The sequence below is a fragment of the Gigantopelta aegis genome, chromosome 1 (genome assembly GCF_016097555.1).
Source record: "Gigantopelta aegis isolate Gae_Host chromosome 1, Gae_host_genome, whole genome shotgun sequence".
NCBI lineage: Eukaryota > Metazoa > Mollusca > Gastropoda > Neomphalida > Peltospiridae > Gigantopelta > Gigantopelta aegis.
In genome coordinates this window covers 23177441-23199772 of record NC_054699.1, presented here as the reverse complement: position 1 = coordinate 23199772, position 22332 = coordinate 23177441, and the positions used below count along the sequence as shown (strand labels likewise).

Sequence of the window (22332 nt, the reverse complement as noted above, 5' to 3'; positions counted from 1 at the left end):
TTAGAAATTGACTGTTTTCTAAATTGTATATATATGGTGTCTGTAAAGTATAGAAAGTATTAACTTGTGGTGACATCTTTTTCTGTAAATTTAATTTGAGTATGTAATTTCTATAGTAAAGCATGTTTTTAAAATTTACTAAATGTGGCGGTAATATAGTCAATTAATTTTTGAAAACAAATTGCCAGTGATATATTGTACATTTTCTAAATATGTCTGAAAAATATTGCAAATATTTACTTAATGCTGACAAGTATTTGTTAAATGACAGCAATATTTATTGACCTTTTCCGACATTTTTAACATATCTGGAATGTTTATTACATATTTCAAACATTTATTAAATATTCACTGTGTTAAATGTATCAGTTTAAGAGGATTTAACAAAATAAATCTTATTGTCAATTATATAGATATATTGTAACACTGTCATAAAAAACGACAACAAATCTTTATCTTTTTTATTGAAAATTAATGTGTATATGCATTTATATAATAAATAAAATATGTACCAACATTATACTACTTCATTAAAAAAAACCAGTTCTTATATTAAATTAACACTAAATGTTCTAACTACTACTATTTCTAAAATGTTTATCAATATTTATTATGTCATACTATTTTGAATATATGATGAGTTTCTTTCACGAAGATATTGATGGTATGAAATTTGACAAAAAATGCCAATGTTTCAAAGAGATTGTAATAACCAACTAAAATCAAAGTTTTGTTTCCCAAAAACACTTTGACCAGCAGAAGATCCATACAAGACACAACGTTCAATTGATTCTGAATTGTGCAGTAAACCTATAGTGAAAGTGTTGCCTGCTGAATGTATAGACAGTAAGTGATCAATTATGGACTATTAGAAATTGACTGTTTTCTAAATGTATATATGGTGTCTGTAAAGTATAGAAAGTATTATCTTGTTGTGACATGTTTTTCTGTAAATTTAATTTGAATATGTAATTTCTATAGTAAAGCATGTTCTTAAAATTTACTAAATGTGGCGGTAATATAGTCAATTAATTTTTGAAAACAAATTGCCAGTGATATATTTTACATTTTCTAAATATTTCTTTAATGCTGACAAGTATTTGTTAAATGACAGCAATATTTATTGACCTTTTCCGACATTTATAATATATCTGGAATGTTTATTACATATTTCAAACATTTATTAAATGTTCACTGTGTTAAATGTATCAGTTTAAGAGGATTTAACAAAATAAATCTTATTGTCAATTATATAGATATATTGTAACACTGTCATAAGAAATGACAACAAAATTAATGTGTATATCTTTTATGATAAATTATAACATTAATGTGTATAGAAAATAACTAACGCTACAAGGAATTTATATTGCTGATAAATGCTTACACTCCACCAAAATGTGTCGCATCGTCAGAAAACCCTGACTGCTCACACTGAGGTGGAGGATCTTTCTTCAAGATAAATGAATGGGTCAAGTAAGTATGACCGATACGGGCACTACACAAGAATACCTCATCCTTCATGCACTGTCTATAGCAGGACTGCCACTCTCCCAAGACTGGCTTGATGGCATGAAGCTTGGTCGCAACCGCATCTGTACGATCTTTCTTCCGATGCGCAAGATCAAACACAACTTTAAGTGGTGTAATACACCAAGGTGGTAAAACAAAATATGAAGGAGTTTCCAAAGTGTCGGTTAAATCAATGTTGGAAAGCGACAAAAACCACTGAATGCGAAGACCAAATGTACGAATAGCATTTGACCTTGCATCAAACAACTTCATATATTTGTTATCAAACACCGAATCATGTGTTGGATGTTTTGGTAATGATTTAATCTTGCTGGCATACTACAGAGAAAGCTGTGCACGTCTATCACCATCATAATTAAGGGTCACCATCTTCATATTCAGTCTAGCACCCAAACAAGGTTCGTGTGTATCAACGTACAAGCTCTCTACAGGAGATGTTCTAAATGCACCAAGACAAATGAATGAATGAATGAATGTTTAACGACACCCCAGCACGAAAAATACATCGGCTATTGGGTGTCAAACTATGGAAATAAATAAAGTGATGATCAACATCAATATAAAAATTCAAGACTTAAACAAAAACAGTGTAAAGAACTGTGCAAAAACACAAATATCACAGAATTTTACGGATACTGAATTTTACTCAAAACTTCAATTTTCTGCTGTAGTGGCCATTCTCAAAGAGAATGTTACACCCGTGCACCACGGTGAGGTTACAGCACACGCAGGGGCACCAAGACAAAGCCTATGTCCCTGGTTGTGTATAGGATCTAGCATCTGCAAGTAAGACTTGCGTGCCGACCCATACACTTCATCCATAATCTAGTTTTGTCCTCACAAGATATCTATACAGACCGTTCGGTCTGCTCCCCATTCCGTATTACCAATAACCTTTAAAATATTGAAAGCTTTTAAGCCCTTCTTTTTAACATATTTGAGATGGGGCACAAAATATAGCTTCCTGTCAAATATGACCCCCAGAAATTTAGTCTCCTCAACTGGAATTGGATTTTTGTCCAAAAACAACTGTGGATCTAAATGGAGACCTCTTTTCTGGCAGATGTGCATACAAACCGTTTTTGCCTTTGAGAATCAAAAGCCATTATCAGTTGCCCATTGATGAAGTTTATTCAAACAAAGCAGCAACTTCATTGATACTCATATTGGACGATCTATAGGAAATCTGAAAATCATCGACATATAACGAGCAATCCACACCAGGTGTTAAACACTGGGTGATGCTGTTAATTTTCACAGAAAATAAAGTTACAGACAGGATACTACCTTGAGGCACACCCATCTCCTGTGGGTGAATGTCGGACAAAGTTAACCCCACCCGGATTTTAAAATATTTATCTTTTTAAAATTGAGAAATAAAAACAGGAAGTCGACCTCTTAGGCCCATGCCATGGAGGTCGTTTAAAATCCCATACTTCCACGTGGTATTATAAGCTTTCTCCAAATAAAAAAACACTGAAACCAAGTGCTGATTATGGATGAAAGCTTCCCTACAAAACGTTTGAAATCTAACAAGATGATCAACGGTGCTACGTCTAGATCTGAACCCACATTGCACGTTAGTAAGCAATTTGTGGAATTCTAGATACCAGAGAAATCTACGATTGATCATTCATTCCATGGTTTTACAAATGCAACTTGCAAAGTGATAGGGCGATAACTAGTAGGATTGGGGGATCCTTACCAGGCTTGGGAATAGGAATGATAATTGCTTTCCCCCAAGTAGAAGGAAGGTCTCCAGAAATTCAGATGTTATTATAAATATTCAAAAGAACCATCAAAGATGATTCAGGTAAATGCTTTAATAACTGATAATGAATTTCATCTGGTCCTACTGAAGTATCATGGGCTCTACGAAGAGCATCCTGCAATTCCTCCACAGAGAAATGCCTGTTGTATACTTCAGCATTTTCAGCTTTAGTTCTGACAGATCTGTACTGAAAGCAGAAGATGAATTATGAGAAAAGTTGTCTGCCAATGCATTGGCAATGTCACGATGAGACGTGACATCCATATCATTGACAGACAAATGATGAACTGTATTACTGGATTCTTTACCTTTGATTGTACGGATCCTATTCCAGACAGATTTTACTGATGTTTGTGAATTCAACTTTGAGACAAAAGTTCTCCAAGATGATTTCTTACTCTGTTTAATCTCTCTTCGAACCCTAGCCCTAGCAATACGAAATGCATCCAGGTTATCCCCAGTAGGTTCACGTTTGAACATCTCAAGTAACCTGTTTCGCTCTTTGAATGCATCCTTCCACGTATCATTAAACCATGGTTTATTGAAATGCTTTGGCACTCCCGAAGTCTTAGGAATAGTTTCATCTGCAATGTCCTTCAAGATGGAAGTGAACAAAGACATGGGATCATCAGCATCAGTAATGGCAAATTGTTGCAGATGAGTGCTGCATAGATGCTGAAACTGACCCCAGTTTGCCTTCGCCAACTTCCACCTTCAAGTGATGGAGGTCCATCATTCTCTAAAATAATGGGAAAGTGGTCACTACCACAAAGGTCTGAACCAACTTTCCAGGAGAAATCAAGAAAAAGGTGAAGGACTACGAAGGGTTAAATCTATGGAAGTGAAAGAACCACTTGCAGAATGAAAATATGTATGACTTTTATCATTAAATAAAACCAAGTCATTTTTGAAAATTAAGTCTTCTAATTGTTTTCCTCTAATGTTAACATCCTCGCATCCCCACAAAGTGTGGTGACCATTAAAATCTCCCATAATGATAAAGGGATTAGGGAGTTGGTCAAGAAGATCTTGAAGGTCCCTAGGATTAAAATTTAAATTATTACGAGGTGACAAGTAAACCGAACATAGAGTAGTAGTTTTGTGAGCCGTGACTTTTACAGCCACAGCTTGTAAATTGGTATTTAATGTTACTATACTCTGAGGTATGTTTTCATTAACAAGAATAGAAACACCCCCAGATGCTCTATTTTCTGTTTCTTGAAACTTATGATAAAGGATAAATCCTCTAATGGTAATATGATCAGTGTCCTTCAAGAACGTTTCTTGAAGACACACTGCAAGAGGATTATGTTTTTGAATTAAAAGACTTAATTCATCAAAATTGGGCCTAAGCCCACGGCAATTCCACTGTATGACTAAATTAGCCATTAGGTGGAATTACTGGAGTTATCTTTGTCTTGCGAGATATTTGTGGTTGTGAACAATCGTCTGGCACTATGTCCATTTGATCATACACATCAGCTAAAGCTTCAAAAGGATTGTTGGTCGTAACCAACTGTTTTTCATATTTCTTCAGTCATTCCGAATCCTTATTGTGTTTTGGGGGTCTTTTCGTGGCGGAGGCTTACTGGGACCTGGCTCCCCAGAAGATGAGCCTCTTGGTGGATTTGCAGAATCCAAAGACACCTGTGCAGATTTTGAAACTTTGTTATTAGCATCTTTTGCAGCTTGCTTTTGTTCCCTTTCAAGATCAGAAATCTTCTTAAATTAATCCTCATTGATTGGCCAAGTCAAGTCAGTCTGAATAGTATACTAATTGTAGAAACCTTCACAGCTGCAGCATAGGATTTACCTGTTGCCACATGTGTGGAAGTATCTACAATATTTCAAGTATCAGTGAATTACAGTTGCTTTTCTACTTTCACCTGCTGTATCTGCTTTTCCACTTTCCACCTTGGGCACTCTCGCGAGTACGTAAAGTGTTTCCTCTTACAATTGGTACATATCACATCATTTTGACATTCCTTTGCTGTTATGGTCAAATTGACCACAATGAGCACATGTCAATCTGTTGCGATATGTATTCTGTCCGTGTCCAAACTTTTGACATTTAAAACACCGTAAAGGGTTAGGAATGTATGGCACAGCAGGTATACTCAAATACCCTGCCTTAATAGAGTCTGGAAGGTTAGGTGTGTTAAATACTAGAATCAAAGTATTCGTCAGAACAAGTTCATTATTCCGGTGAACACTTATCCGCTTAACTGACACTACACCTTGTGATGAGAGATTTTCGCAAATCTCATCCTCACTAACTCCTTCCAAGTCTCTAGACCGAACTACTCCTTTAGATGAATTAAGAGTAGCACGAGGAATCGCATTGATGGCAATGTTGCAAAGCATTTTTGATTTGAGCAGATTTCTGGAATGACTCTGTTGAACATTCAACCAACAATGAGCCATTCCTCAATTTCTTAACAATTTTGGGCTCTCCAGCCAAGCATTGGAGCCCTTTTTGTATGGCAAAAGGCGACAGTTTCATCAAGGCCCCATCATCGGAAGACCCGATGACAAGAAACCTTGGCCAGGATTTCAAAGAAATCACCTTAGATTTCTTAACATGCAATGTCATGGACTCTTCATCTGACGACGAAGAGTCTGAAACTTCAGTGTGGACCCTTTTCAGGGTCCCATCAAAAGTTAGTGTTGTGGTTTGAGCCATAATTTAGTTCATGTAATTCATCACCCATGCTCCCCACCCACCACCGAGTCCAACAAGGGGACATGAAGCTGCGGATAACCACCAGACAATCATGCCAGGGATACATGGTTGATATACTCAGGCAATAAGAAAGAATAAATCACCTGATTGACTCTAGCCACCGCCCCAAGAGCAACAAATACAAATGGTCAGTCAAGCAATGCTTGTTCTTGGCTAATGCAACAAAACAAAGGGTTGTATGCTCTAGAGCTTGATGTGACCAGCCGATTGATCAGGTCGGGCCTTCCTGACGATCCGTCTATATGAACTCCTGACCAAAGTAATGTATTGTCAGAAGTCATACCCGCAGACATGCCCCAACTCAATCACCAGGATCCCATCATCCATCTTCACGGGTCGCACCTCACGGCCAACAAGGCGCCCCAAAAGGTGTGGTGTGCTGTATTGGCCATTCTCAAAAAGAACGTTACACCCCTGCAGCACGGCGAGGTTACAGCATGCGCAGTGGGAAATTCCTCTGCAGTCTACAACAAAGCCATCAGCCATTACGTCATATAGTATTACGCGCATTACATGACGTAATGTAAGTGACGTCATAGCATAACGGAGTTCTTTTACAGCTAAATATTTACAGTACAAAATAATACAACTGTAGTTGCATTTGAAAATAATTATTTTTGTATATTACTAAAGCCGCTGTTTATGAAAATATACCATTTCATGTTTACGAAACAAATGAGTTCATTTGTTTTTGTAAATCTTTGTAGATCGTATAACGTATGTGTAATCTGACTCATGAATGGAAACATTATATGAATGAAAGTGAAGTTCCGGCCATGGCACGCAACCAACCAAACGTCATGATTTTTAAGCCAGCCAATCAGTGGCTGTAGAAGCAATCTGCACATTGTGCAGGGATCGAAACGATATTACACCGTATATTTGAGCCCATACGGGTAATAATTGGAAATATTTATTTAATCCTGACAAGTATTTGTTAAATGACAGCAATATTTATTGACTTTTTCCGACATTTATTACATATCTGGAATGTTTATTACATATTTCAAGCATTTATTAAATGTTCACTGTGTTAAATGTATCAGTTTAAGAGGATTTAACAAAATAAATCTTATTGTCAATTATATAGATATATTGTAACACTGTCTGTGACAAGTGATTAGATAACTAAAACAAACAACACATAAAACCAAAGTAAGTTTGCTACATTTATTTACATGAGGAAATAACAATCATATACACTCACACATTTCAATCATTACTCAAACCATAGGCCTATTCATCATACATCAATGCACACTAACACAACCCCTCACACCCAAACCTTTCTCTCCATCACACATTTAACTAATTTCACCAGTCACCATCTTAGTACAGATGATCACCACACTAATCAATATTAACTACACACAAATACTACTCAATGTCTTAAGTATATGTCACATCACACATATAACACCACGTAATATTTAAAATATTACGTATTCAAAATAAAATGTCAGTGTCTACTTATGACTTCATATATCTTCATTTTATAATACCCAAAGTCACTTATTTATATTAACTAATTAAGCAGTATTGCATGTACCACTTTCTTCCATTAACTGCTAATGTTTCAACACATACATGAGCACGTTGTTAACTAATACAGTCATGAACTAATTGCACAACTCATCCTTTTCTTCACCTTCCGAATTCACCACACCTCCATTATTATACTTGCACAGTATAATAATAATATTACAAAACAACAATCCGTTGTTTTCTGTGTAACTCGAACATGGCTAATAAATAGCCCACACATGGAACTTCATTTCTACATTACCACCGCACTGTACTCTCTCGTGTACCACTCCTCCATGAATTCACCAAACCTCCACAAGCTCAACTCTCAGCCACATCTTCATACAGGCAAGCCATCTCTACATCTCTCGGTAAATCTTCATACAGGCAAGCCACCTCTACATCTCTCAGTAGACACTACTGCTGCACCAGCTATGACATTTACCTCTTACAGTGGGTTAAGCAATAACCCGAACTATAAACACCAAAGTCTTTCACAAACTTCTGTTCAACTTGCACAAATCTTGTTCACTGTTCAAAAATAAATCACATTGCTCCAAACAATAACTAAGTCACCTCTTTTATTCACACATTCAGCTTTTCAGTTACCAACCACTCACTCCTGCTGCAAGCTATAACAATACAAATTCCTACCTTGCCTAATTAATCTCATACCAAGAAACTTTAAGTTTCATGATCCAAGCTATGACTAATTTATTCCATTTCTCTCAACTGTACAACCTGTATTACCGTATAATTGATAATAAGTATTTATACCATAAACTTCATATGTACAACTAAAAATACCACATGTGTTCCAATTAACATAGTAAAGTAAATCTACAAATAATCACTTTAAAATCACATTCTACTCTGATTACCCTTGACTTGTGACACTGTCATAAAAAAATGACAACAAATGTTTTTCCTTTTTCATTCAAATTGTATATGCATTTATATAATAAATAAAACATGTACCGACATTATACTACTTCATTAAATGTTTTTTCTTATATAAAATTAACATTAAATGTTCTAACTACTAATATTTCTAAAATGTTCATCAATATTTATTCTGTCATACTATTTTGAATATATAACGAGTTTCTTTCACGAAGATATTAATGGTATGAAGTTTGACAAAAAATGCCAATGTTTGAAAAAGATAGTAACTACGAACTATAATCAAAGTGTTGTTTCTTAAAAAACACTTTGACCAGCAGAAGATCCAGACAAGACAAAATGTTCAGTTGATTCTGAATTGCGTAGTAAACCTCTAGTGAAAGTGTCGTCTTCTGAAACAAAAAAACATTAAGTGATCAATTAAGGACTATAAGAAAATTACTGGGTTTTTTAATTTTACATATGGTGTCTGTAAAGTATAGAAAGTATTAAGCTGTTGTCACATCTTTTTCTGTAAATTTAATTTGTTTATTTAATTTCTATAGTAAAAGAAATATTCTTAAAATATACTAAATTTGGTGGTATTGTAGTCAATTAACTTTTTAAAGCAAATTCCCAGTGATACATTTTATATTTTCTAATTTTTTCCGAAATGTTTGGAAATATTTCTTTAATCCTGACACGTATTTGTTAAATGACGGAACTATTTCTTAACCCTTTGCAACATTTAATACATATTTAGTATGTTTATGACATCTTTAAAACGTTTATTAAATGTTTACTGTTTCCATTAAATGTATCAGTTAAAGACGATTTAACTGAATCTTGTTGTCAGTTATATAGTAAGATAGTAACACAATCATAAAAAAATGACAACACATGTTTCCTTTTGTTTAGAACCACTTTCACAGCACAGAAGTGTACCGGTGATCTTGCCTTCTAAAAATGATGACAGTAAGTGACTAATTACAACTATTACCAAAATCAATCTGAGGTGTTTTGGCTACCAAAATCCACCTCGAGCTACCAGCTTCCCAAAGCTGAATACATTTTTGCAGTTGTTAACTAGTTCTACAATTACAGGAAACACTGTATATGTCAGTGTCAAAATCCTGATTTTCGTGTGTGAGCTTTCATATCAGGGACAACAGTGTTAATTGCCCTCAGGCTCTGATCTACAAGTGGAACGTGACTGACAGTATATTTTACAAATAATGTGTCTCTGGACAAGCTATCTCTGCCATAGAAACGAGTATAATTTGTATACTTTTTTGACTAGCTTTTTCCCTGTATGTATATAAAAGATTCCTTGCTTCTAATGGAACATGTTGCAAGTTTTCTCTAAGAGTTGGTGTTAAAATTTAATGAACGTTTCACATCCCATAGCAGAAATGAACAGGCTGTCTCTGGCATAGAAACGAGTATAATTTGTATACTTCTCTGACTGGCTTTTTCCCTGTCCCAACCAGTGTCCTACGACTTGTACATCAAATACTGTGATATGTGTTTCCTTGCTTTTAATGGAACATGTTGCAGGTTTCCTCTAAAAGTTGGTGTTAACATTTAATGAACGTTTCACATCCCATAGCAGATGATTAATAAAGAAATGTGCTGTAGTAGTGTTATTAAAAAAACTTTAGTTTTATAATTTGTTTACTGTTTTATCATTACAAAGAACTAGTTGCATTGGTGTCTTTTTCTTCAAAATTAATTTGTATATGCATTTATATAATATATAAACCATGTACCTAACATTTTACAACTTCACTAGATGTCACGGTTCGGCAGTATTTAATGTATGGATGGATAATATGCAGTATACAAAGAATTTATTGGGTAGGAAGAAACGTGAAAGATGACATGGAAACAATAACATGAAAATATTATTGATAGAAAACATATTTTATTGTACAAAGAACAAACGATCGGGCACACGTTTGACAACTTACCAGACTCTCTTCTATATACATACAATATGCATTGTCACCTATATCACATAGCTGTAAATTTAAACTACATTTAAATAGTCAAGGATAACCATAGGAAGGAAATATATTATATACAAAAGAATATGAAACAAAAAAAAGAAGAAATAGTCATGCAAAAGATTACACAAATAATACTTCAAGTGCAGTCAAACTCGTTATTACACTTATAAATAATCCATATGGTAATTAAAATTTAATTTATTAATCACAATGATGAGTTTGTTTGAGATATATATTTGAACAAAAGTAAATATTTCTTTATTATTAGCATTGTTTAATGTCCTTCGAATATAACAGTAATTGTAATCTATTCGTTGAAAATGATGTCAGGAATTACATAGAGTCTGTTTCTGCTGTTCATATGTTTTACATTGAAAGAAAAAATGGACATTGTTTTCTAACCTGTATCCACAGTTACTTGAAGGGTCTGTATAAATCAGCGTTTAAAGGGCTACATCCATGTCGTAATCTTGTATGTAAGGGACATTCTTATTTGCTGCATTGTAAGATGTTTCCAACTAATAAAATATTTCTACTATTAAGCTTACATATTAAATATATTTTCTTGTTTAGAATACCAGTGTTTGTATATTCAATGTGTTTCTGGTCGTTTCTGGTCGTCCCAAACTGGATTTTGTCTTCAAATAAATTCGTATGCACGAAACAAAATATTTTAGGAAATAAAATGAAATTTAACCTAGGACAAATATTAGAAGGTCAGAAACATGTTTAATATACAGCCACTAATATTTTATGCAAAAAAATATATTTGATATGTAATTACAATCATCAAAAAAAGTATCTGTTAGTCGATACCATCTTAAAAATTGGAGCAAACTCAGGAATGTCTCTTTAATTGTAGTCTACATTACTATAATGTTGTATGGAACATTCAAACTGCAGTCACATGGATCAAATATGGCACAAACTGAATCAGTTCACACATTGTTTATCATGACATATTTTTGGTATATATCTAGCGAAAGTGGAGTATATGAGGTAAACAAATTCCAGTTAAATGTACAGTTAAACATATTATATAGATAACGATAGCATGGTAGTAAAGACATAAATTAAATTCCAAATGTTCATCTTTTTCAAAATGGAGGGAGTGAAATTTTGTTTTTTATTTGATATTATTCGGACATTGAAAATACCACACATCGAGCATTGTCCATTAGAAAAACAACAACAACAATAACAATAACAAACAAACAAACAAACAAAAACCCAACAACAGGAAACAAACAAACAAAAACCAATAAAAATAACAACAAACCCACACACAGATATACACACACACAATTACAACACACACACACACGCAAACAATTACAAAACACACACACACACACACACACACACACACAATTACAACAACATTCTTTGGTGTGTATTTATTCTCGTCGAGGCGCAGGTGAAAATATAGGATGTATGTTATAATTGCCTAATGAGCAGATTGATAGTTTTATGGACTGGTTACACTGTTTCTATGCATTATTAACAAATGGTATACCGGTAGTACTGATAGTTTTAAGTGAATTCATATTAAAATCAAAGTTTCCTATTATTAGTTTCATTCATTGTAACACTCCCATGACTGTTTATCTTTGTCTCGTAACAGCACTTCAAAAGACACACGTACATCTTGCTGAGAAGTTAAAAGCTAAAATGGCAAAGCCTAGTCAAACTGTTCTCAGCATATGTCTCGCCTGCCGAGTAAGAGAGGAAGTTCAGGTTAAACATCTCGCTGACTCCGTGCTGAAACAAAACATGATCCGTTTGCCATCACATTCTGACTACAAGTACTCGGCTATGACAAACACTGTCAAATGGATTGCTCTACTAAAAGAAGTCAATACGCCAGGAATTATTACAGCCCTTAAAGACAAATATCCAGATTTACATGATGAGTGTCGAATCAAAATACTCAGAACTTTAGAGTGTACTTGTGTTATGGAATATGAAAAAAAAGAAATGAACGTGGCGAGACTTGCAATCAATGTACCTATATATATTAAATACTTTCAGTAATAATAGCAATTATCCCTATATGTGTGTGTGTGTGTGTGTGTGTGTGTGCCCTATTATATGTAAGTATATATGGATGTATGGTATGAATGGTATATATGTATAGATATATGAATATCTGTTGCATATATGTCAGACTTGACTAGTACATACATAGATTTATATACAAAAGTATAAGTACCACAGTAAGTATATTACGATAAGTTCACGATGGCATCGAAATGATTCCATCACATTTTATCTACTAAATGTATCTCTTCTCGTTGGTCCAAGATGATTACACACCACCAATATATGATAAATAGTCAGTATACACTTACAATAATGCGTGCATTATTCTGTTCACGTGCTTAGTCAGACTGGATAGATGAAAATACCTGTTATGTCTTCAACATCGTGAAGTGGCCATATCTTGAGATGGACTGGAATCCAGCGTGCATACCCGGTATTTGGTGTGGTCTAATGCAAAGAATCATAAACATGGTACACTAAAACGTTGGTATGTTGTAGTGAACACACATTGACAGGATTATGCAGTTCCATGTACATTACAATCGCTAAGTATTGAAATAGTAGTCTTGTCATTTCCATCACATAAGTCCCAACAGCCCATTACTGCAGAATGTACAAATTAGCAGCAGTGATGTGGTGTACTTGCTTTGTACGTGCTACTTGTGCTGTATACAGGAAAGAATTTTCAGTTCTAGGCATAACAATTTCTTCTACTACTAATCCACTTGCCTCCAGTAAGCTGACTGTCATCACAGCTACTACCTCTACTTGAAGCCCCCAGGACTTCCCAATGAATTTTAATATATTTTTATTCCTCTTCCAATGGGTCCTTTTGACAATAACCTAATTATAGAGGCTGGTCAAATATCAGTATGGGTGACTGTCTTTTTAAATGATCACTTGCATTCTTGTCCACATCCATATAATGCTGGCCACGGCAACATGATATGCACCATGGTGAAATAGAGGAGGTATTGAAGTGTGTGAGATCATTTCATATCCAATGACGGTTGTCTTCCATGATATGTATCCCATGATGATATTGCATTTTCGAAGTCTTATATTTTTGAGCCACTAGTTCAAAACTACTTTTCATCAAGGACGTATCATCTCAAGCTGAATTGTATTTTCTTTCATTTTGGATATAACTGGAGGCATGTAGGTGTACAAATGTCTTTGAGCTTGAATCACAAAGAACAACAATACCATGATCAAGCTATGGTTTCAAGGATGGTATTTCAATATATTGCCAACAGTCTTCACAATATTTCATCCACTGCCTGTGGCTGTAAACGTTCACGATTCTGATATCAACTACTGTCATGACAGGTTATCTTTCAATCATTAAAAATCACAACCTTTGACAGTTTGATCCCGAACAATGAAATATCAATTGGGACTATAACTTTAAATCATAAAATCATTATGGACGTTGTTGAAGACTATGCAATTGGCCAAGCGTGAGAGTGAACTGTTAAATCCCTTCCGGAAAGGAAAACCTTAAGGAAAAATTCAATTTGTTAATCAATGGCCCATTTGTGACTACATGTATCTTCCACAGATCTTGACAATTCGTAAAGACTACAGTATACTGAAGCAGACATGCGATATGCTAGACTTCTTCAATGACAACATATATGTCAAAATTAGGGAATAGGACATACAGAGAGAAAATAGGAATTCCCATGGTCACCAGCTGTACACCACTACTCGCTGATTTGCTTCTCTGTGCACATGAATCATAATTTCCGACTAATCTGGTTAAATGAAAACAAAGGAATCTGGCTAAATCTTTTAACTTTACTTTTCGCTACCAAAATCCACCTCAAGCTACCAGATTCCCAACACCGATTATATTGTTTCAGTTGTCAGCTGGTCTGCAATTTCAGGAAGCACTGTATATGGCAGTGTCAAAAATCTGCCTTTTATGTGTGGCCTCTCGTGACACAGTCCTGCAAACTGTCAGTTGCCCTCAGACTCTGGTCTCCAAGTGCAGACTGACCGACAGAATATTTGAGCAAAATATGCGTCTCTGAACAGGCTGTCTCTGGCATAGAAACGAGTATAATTTGTATACTTCTCTGATTGGCTTTTCCCCTGTCCCAACCAGTGCCCTACGACTTCTACATTAAATACCGTGATATGTGTTTCACTGTCGGTGAGAAAATGTATATAAAAGATTCATTGCTTCTAATGGAACATGTTGCAGGTTTCCAAAAGAAGAAATAGTCATGCAGAAGATTACACAAATAGTACTTCAAGTGCAGTCAAACTCGTTATCACACTTGCAAATAATCCATATGGTAATTTAAATTATAATTTAGTATTCAAAACGATGAGTTTATATATATATATATATATATATATATATATATATATATATATATATATATATATATATATATATATATATATTTGAACACAAGTAAATATTTCTTTATTATTAGCATCGTCTAATGTGCTTCGAATATAACAGTAATTGTAAATCTATTGGTTGAAAATGATGTCAGGAATTACATAGAGTCTGTCTCTACCAGATTCCCCAAAACGATTATATTGTTTCAGTTGTCAGCTAGGTCTGCAATTACAGGAAACACTGTATATGTCAGTGTCAAACGTCTGCATTTTATAGGTGGGCTCTCGTGACACAGTCGTCCAAACAGTGCTAATTGACCTCAGACTCTGATCTCCAAGTGAAAACTGACCGACAGAGTATTTGACCAAACAATGCGTCTCTCGACAGGCTGTCTCTGGCATAGAAACGAGTATAATTTGTATACTTCTCTGACTGGCTTTTTCCCTGTCCCAACCAGTGCCCTACGACTTCTACAACAAATACTGTGATATGTGTTTCACTGTCGGTGTATATATAAGATTCCTTGCTTTTAATGGAACATGTTGCAGGTTTCCTCTTAGAGTTGGTGTTAAAATTTAATGAACGTTTCACATCCCATAGCAGATGATTAATAAAGAAATGTGCTGTAGTGGTGTCATTAAAAAAACCTTTAGTTTTATATGTTTACTGTTTTATCATTACAAAGAACTAGTTGCATTGATGTCTTTTTCTTCAAAATTAATTTGTATATGCATTTATATAATAAATAAAACATGTACCTAACATTTTACTACGTCACTAGATGTCGCGATTCGGCAGTATTTCATGTATGGATGGATAATATGCAGTATACCAGGATTTTATTGGGGCAGGAAGAAACGTGAAAGATGATATTGGAACAATAACATGAAAATATTGTTGATAGAAAACATATTTGATTGTACAAAGAACAAAAGAATCGAGCACACGTTTGACAAGTTACCAGGCCCGTATCTCAAATTTCTTACAGAATAGGTCTTTCAAGGTACGAGTGGGATCTACGTTATCCGATTCTCACTCCCAAGAGATGGGTGTGCCTCAAGGTAGCATCCTGTCAGTAACTTTATTTTCCGTGAAAATTAACAGCATCACCCAGTGTTTAAAACCTGGCGTTGATAGCTCGTTATATGTCGACGATTTTCAGATTTGCTACAGGTCGTCCAGTATGGGTATCATTGAACGTCAGTTGCAGCTTTGTTTGAATAAACTTCAACAATGGGCAACTGACAATGGATTTCGATTCTCAAAGTCGAAAACCGTCTGTCTGTATGCATATCTGCCAGAAAAGAGGTCACCATTTAGATCCTCAGCTGTTTCTGGACAAAACTTCGGTTCCAGTTGTGGAGGAGACCAAATTTCTGGGGGTTCTTTTTGACAGGAGGCTATCTTTTGTTCCTCATTTACAATATGTGAAAAAGAAGGGCTTAAAGGCCCTCAATATCTTAAAAGTTATTGGCAAGACTGAATGGGAGCAGATCGAAAGGTTATGCTCCGACTCTATAGATCTTTAGTTCGGTCTAAACTTGATTATGGGTGCATTGTGTATGGGTCTTACTTGCAAATGCTAGATCCTATACACAACCAGGGACTTAGGCTTTGTCGTGGTGCTTTCAAAACATCTCCTGGGGAGAGCTTGTACGTCGATGCACACGAACCTAGTTTGGGTGCTAGACGTGCAAAGCTTTCTCTGCAGTATGCTACAAAGATTAAGTCAATGCCAAAACATCCTGCACACAATGCGGTGTTTGATAATAAATATATGAAGTTATTTGATGCGAAACCGAATGCGATTCGAACATTTGGTCTTCGCATTAAGCAGTTTTTATCAGATTCCAACATTGATTTAACAGACATTTTGGAAACTCCTTCATATTTTACTTTGTCACCTTGGTGTATCAAACTACCAAAAAGTGTATTCGATCTTGTGCATCTAAAAAAAGATCGCACAGTTGCAGTTATTTATAAACAACATTTCATGGAAATACAAGAGAGGTACTGTGATTACATTCCTGTTTACACAGACGGATCACGGGATGGGAATTCTGTGGCTTGTGCTACAGTTTTTCCATCAGACGCAATAATTTCCATGAGATTGCCCGATTCAGCATCAATCTTTACTGCTGAAATTTGTGCAATGATTAAAGCCCTGGAACAGATTAAGGATTCATGTGCATCCAAGTATATTATTTTTACAGACTCACTTTCGTGTCTCCAAGCTCTACAGTACATGAAATTGGAGCATCCCTTAGTTGGGATGGTGATACGAAAGTGTGTCTTTTTATCAATTGCCAATAAAGATGTTATATTTTGTTGGGTACCCAGCCATGTTGGCATTAAGGGTAACGAAAAGGCAGATGTTGCGGCCAAGTCTGCTTTGAACTTGCCCCGTGTCCATGTTGGTGTCCCCTACAGTGATTTTAAATTTCATATTAACCAATATATCTTTTCGACTTGGCAAGATGATTGGGACGGTGCGGTTGCGAATAAGCTTCATTCTGTAAAGGCGGTCCTGGGGGAGTGGCAGTCATCCTACAGGCGATGCAGGAAGGATGAAGTAGTCTTGTGCCGTGCCCGCATCGGCCATACATATTTGACGCATTCATATATTTTAAAGAAGGACCCTCCCCCTCAGTGTGAACATTGTCAGTGTGCACTGACTGTGCGTCACATTTTGGTGGAGTGTGATCATCTCAAGCCGACGAGAAATGATGTATTTGGCGACAGAAATGTTTTGCAATCTTTTGAATTCCACCCAGAATTAATTGTGGGTTTTTTGAGGCACTTTGACTTCTATACAAAGTTTTGAGGTGTACTTACCTTGATTTTGTGTGTTGTATTGTACTTTTTACCCACAGCTCCTTACACTGTGGTTTTACATGAATATATATAAATAATATTTCCATATACTTACCATTTGTGACACCCAATGGCCGATATGTATTTTTGTGCTGGGGTGTCGTTAAACAAACATTCATTCATTCATTCATTCTTCTATATACATACAATATGCATTGTGACCTATATTACATAGCTGTACATTTAAACCACATTTAAACAGTCAAAGATAACCAGTGGAAGGAAATATATTATATACAAAAGAATATGAAACAAAAAAAAGAAGAAATAGTCATGCAAAAGATTACACAAATAGTACTTCAAGTGCAGTCAAACTCGTTATCACACTTGCAAATAATCCATATGGTAATTTAAATTATAATTTAGTAATCAAAACGATGAGTTTATATATATATATATATATATATATATATATATATATATATATATATATATATATTTGAACACAAGTAAATATTTCTTTATTATTAGCATCGTCTAATGTGCTTCGAATATAACAGTAATTGTAAATCTATTGGTTGAAAATGATGTCAGGAATTACATAGAGTCTGTCTCTACCAGATTCCCAAAAACGATTATATTGTTTCAGTTGTCAGCTAGGTCTGCAATTACAGGAAACACTGTATATGTCAGTATCGAAAATCTGCCTTTTATATGTGGCTTCTCGTGACACAGTCGTGCAAACAGTGTTAATTGACCTCAGACTCTGATCTCCAAGTGGAAACTGACCGACAGAGTATTTGACCAAAAAATGCGTGTCTGGACAGGCTGTCTCTGGCATAGAAACGAGTATAATTTGTATACTTCTCTGACTGGCTTTTTCCCTGTCCCAACCAGTGCCCTACGACTTCTACATCAAATACTGTGATACGTGTTTCACTGTCTGTGAGAAAATGTATATATAAGATTCCTTGCTTTTAATGGAACATGTTGCAGGTTTCCTCTAAGAGTTGGTGTTAAAATTTAATGAACGTTTCACATCCCATAGCAGATGATTAATAAAGAAATGTGCTGTAGTGGTGTCATTAAAAAAAACCTTTAGTTTTATATGTTTACTGTTTTATCATTACAAAGAACTAGTTGCATTGATGTCTTTTTCTTCAAAATTAATTTGTATATGCATTTATATAAAGAAAATATGTACCTAACATTTTACTACTTCACTAGATATTGCGGTTAGGCAGTATTTAATGTATGGATGGATAATTTGCAGTATACACGGATTTTATTGGGGCAGGAAGAAATGTGAAAGATGATATGAAAACAATAACATGAAAATATTGTTGATAGAAAACATATTTTATTGTACAAAGAACAAAATATTTGGGCACACGTTTGACAACTTACGAGGCCCTCTTCTATATACATACAATATGCATTGTGACCTATATTACATAGCTGTAAATTTAGACTACATTTAAAAAGTCAAGGATAACCAGTGGAAGGAAATATATTTTATTACATACCTATTCAATCTTACTAATAAATTTATTTTGTATTACACATATGTACAATCTGGGCCGGAACTTTTAAATAGGGAATTCCCTTTTTATTTTTACTGCAGTTAGCGCCTTATTTACTGACGTCATATATGTTTTACAAATGACGTCACATCGTATTTGAAACATTACACAAGACTGCTGCAAAGTATGATTCTTAATGTTAAGCAAATCCATGAAAGGAGTTTTGATCATAGATTTAGCAAAGTGTTGTTATGACGTTAAATTAAAAACCGTTTTTATAAAACATGTAAGAAGGTATGTAATAAATACAGAACTTCACATCCTTCACTTGCTTATTTTGCGAAAGAACATACCACTCGACTCCTACACGGTTTCGTGGTATATATTCTTGCGCACAATAGACTCGTGCAATAAATAGGAAGCGAAAACAACGTATGTGAAGTTCTGTATATATATACAAAAAATATGAAACGAAAAAGAAGAAAAAATAGTCATGCAAAAGATTACACAAATAGTATTTCAAGTGCAGTCAAACTCGTCATCACACTTACAAATAATCCATACGGTAATTTAAATTATAATCTATTAATCAAAACGATGAGTTTGTTTGATGTATATTTGAACACAAGTAAATATTTCTTTATTAGTAGCATCGTTTAATGTGCTTCGAATATAACAGTAATTGTAAATCTATTGGTTGAAAATGATGTAAGGAATTACATAGAGTCTGTCTCTGTTGTTCATATGTTTTACATTGAAAGACAAAATTACAACACATATTCCTTTTCTTCAGAACTGTTTTCGCAGCAAAACAGTGTACGGGTGACCTGGTCTTCTGAAATACCTGACAGTAAGTAGCTAATTACAACTATTACAAAAATCAGTCTCAGGTGTTTTGGCTACCAAAATCCACCTCGAGCTACCAGATTCCCAAAACCGATTATAATGTTTCAGTTGTCAGCTAGGTCTGCAATTGCAGGAAACACTGTATATGTCTGTCAAAAATCTGCCTTTTATGTGTGGGCTCTCGTGACACAGTCGTCAAAACAGTGTTAATTGCCATCAGACTGATCTTCAAGTGGAGACTGACCCACAAAATGTTTGAACAAAATATGCGTCTCTGATCAACATGTCTCCGCCTTGTCAAGCAGATTTGTATGCCAGTTTAGCACGTGCATTTCGTTCGACAAGTGGAAACGTCGTTATTTAAAAATGCACTTTTTTACTGAAAATTAACACTTTCATGAGCTTTATGTCATTAGATACAATTCGTTGTGTTTGGGAGACATATTTAATCATCATTTCATTTTCATTATCCGTATTATGAAGGAATTAAAATAATTTATTCTTGGTATAGGTTCTTTTGGACGTCAGTATAATATATAGTAATGAGGTAAACAAATTAGCTGAAGCTAGGATTTTCAAAATCACATTGTTTTTGCATTTACCATAGTTTGACACCCAATAGCCGATGTTATTTTTCGTGGTGGGGTGGGATGTCGTTAAACATTCATTCATTCATTCATTCATTCATTCCAGGATTTTCAAGTGAACAGTGAGAAAAAGAAAGGCAACACCTTGCATTCAACTAAACCACGACACTCAACAAGGCTAAATGGACAAATCATCAAGTATACCTTCTGGTCTGTTGTGCCCCACCTTCCTCGCTTGGTTATAACTGGTATCTCAGTAAAGGAACGTACACGTACACAACGTCTTCGTTTTACGTTGCATTAAAGGTACATCGACCTCAAATTAATTGGAGCCAATGTTTTAAAATATGATTCAATTCGCATCCGTAAACGCATTCTGTTTATAGGAGTTCTACGCAGTAAAGTGACAGTCCTTCTACAGATGAAGCTGGGACCATACATTATGGTCATGACCAGTTCCCTTCTGTAGACAAATAACTTGACAATGCGTCATGGCTACATACCCTTGTGACTCAATCATATCTTCTTTTGGAATCGATCTTATGCGGAGATACTGTATTGAATAAAATAATGACAGATTCATTATCACCATATGTTACATCGATTGTTACTTTCAAACTGTTATAGTTTTACTTATGAGTAGATTAATGCAGATTATCTCGAAATAAATTCCTTTGGTTTAGGGCGAAGTACCTTTAAGTGGCAGTGGACGTAGACTAAGAAGGCTAGTCCATTCGCCATCTGATTTGCCCGAGTGTCATCCTGAACGTATGTGCCTATTGTGTGATAAGTATTTGCTGGATAATAGTTTCATTATTTTTCCCTTGTATCCAAATCAGTTCGAACGCAAATACAAATAATACAGTAATGGGGAGATCACACTGGCCCGAATGAGCTTCCGTTTGTTTTCCGTATACGAAAGTGGTGTGATTTTTTAAACTGGCCGAATGTCCCTCCGAATGTGTTTTCCCCAATGTATCATCAAATGCTTTCCGTTTGTTTTCCGAATGTTTTCAGTATGGTTTCAGAATGGTTTCAGAATAGACCGAATACTTCCCGCATGTTGACTTCGAAAGGTTTCCTTTCCGAACACTTTCCGTATGCTTTCCGAACACGGCGAATCGACCTAGAATGGACCGAACTCTTTCCGCATGCTTTCCCGCAAGGGTTCGGAAAGGGCTCGTCATGTTCTATGTCCATTCGGGGTGTTCGGAAAGCATACGGAACATACTGTGCATTCTGGAAGTGTACGAGGAGTTCGGAAAATGTTCCGAAAGAATACTGGAAGGGTTCTGGCTATTCGTTATACATTCGGCGGCATAAATGAAAAAAAATCCGGAAAGGATACTGAAAACGTTCGGAAAGCATTCGTCATGTTCTAGGTCCATTCGGGGTGTTCGGAAAGCATACGGAACCCAGCACCTCCAAATTTTCATTCCGAATGCACCAAGAACTAAACGCATGCTTCCCGAACGTTTTCCGTACATGCCACATTCGGATGGTCGATGAAAATTATTTTGAACATGCACAACAAATTTTTGGAGCTACCGAATGCCGTTCCGTATGCATTTGTACGGAGCCGAACAGCCAGTATGCTCCTAGAACACACCGAATGCTTCCCGAATATGATCCGTTCGCTCCCCGAATACCCAAATTCCTATTCGGAAAACAAACGGAATGTCATTCGGGCCAGTGTGATCG

General features: G+C 35.4%; 1 protein-coding gene and 1 long non-coding RNA gene across 2 annotated transcripts in view; one reads left to right on the top strand and one right to left on the bottom strand.

The window, feature by feature from the left end:
* The first annotated feature begins 9184 nt into the window (after nucleotides 1-9184).
* Nucleotides 9185-12496, top strand: LOC121372423. The gene is made up of 2 exons (XR_005957925.1): nucleotides 9185-9428; nucleotides 12087-12496. It is a non-coding gene; the product is annotated as an uncharacterized LOC121372423 (long non-coding RNA).
* A 1934-nt stretch (nucleotides 12497-14430) lies between these two features.
* Nucleotides 14431-22332, bottom strand: part of LOC121371290 — a 48582-nt gene continuing 40680 nt past the window's right edge. Inside the window, exon 11 of the mRNA XM_041497118.1 lies at nucleotides 14431-14552. Coding sequence (XP_041353052.1) covers nucleotides 14431-14552 — 122 coding nt within the window. The remainder of the gene's footprint in view (nucleotides 14553-22332) is intronic.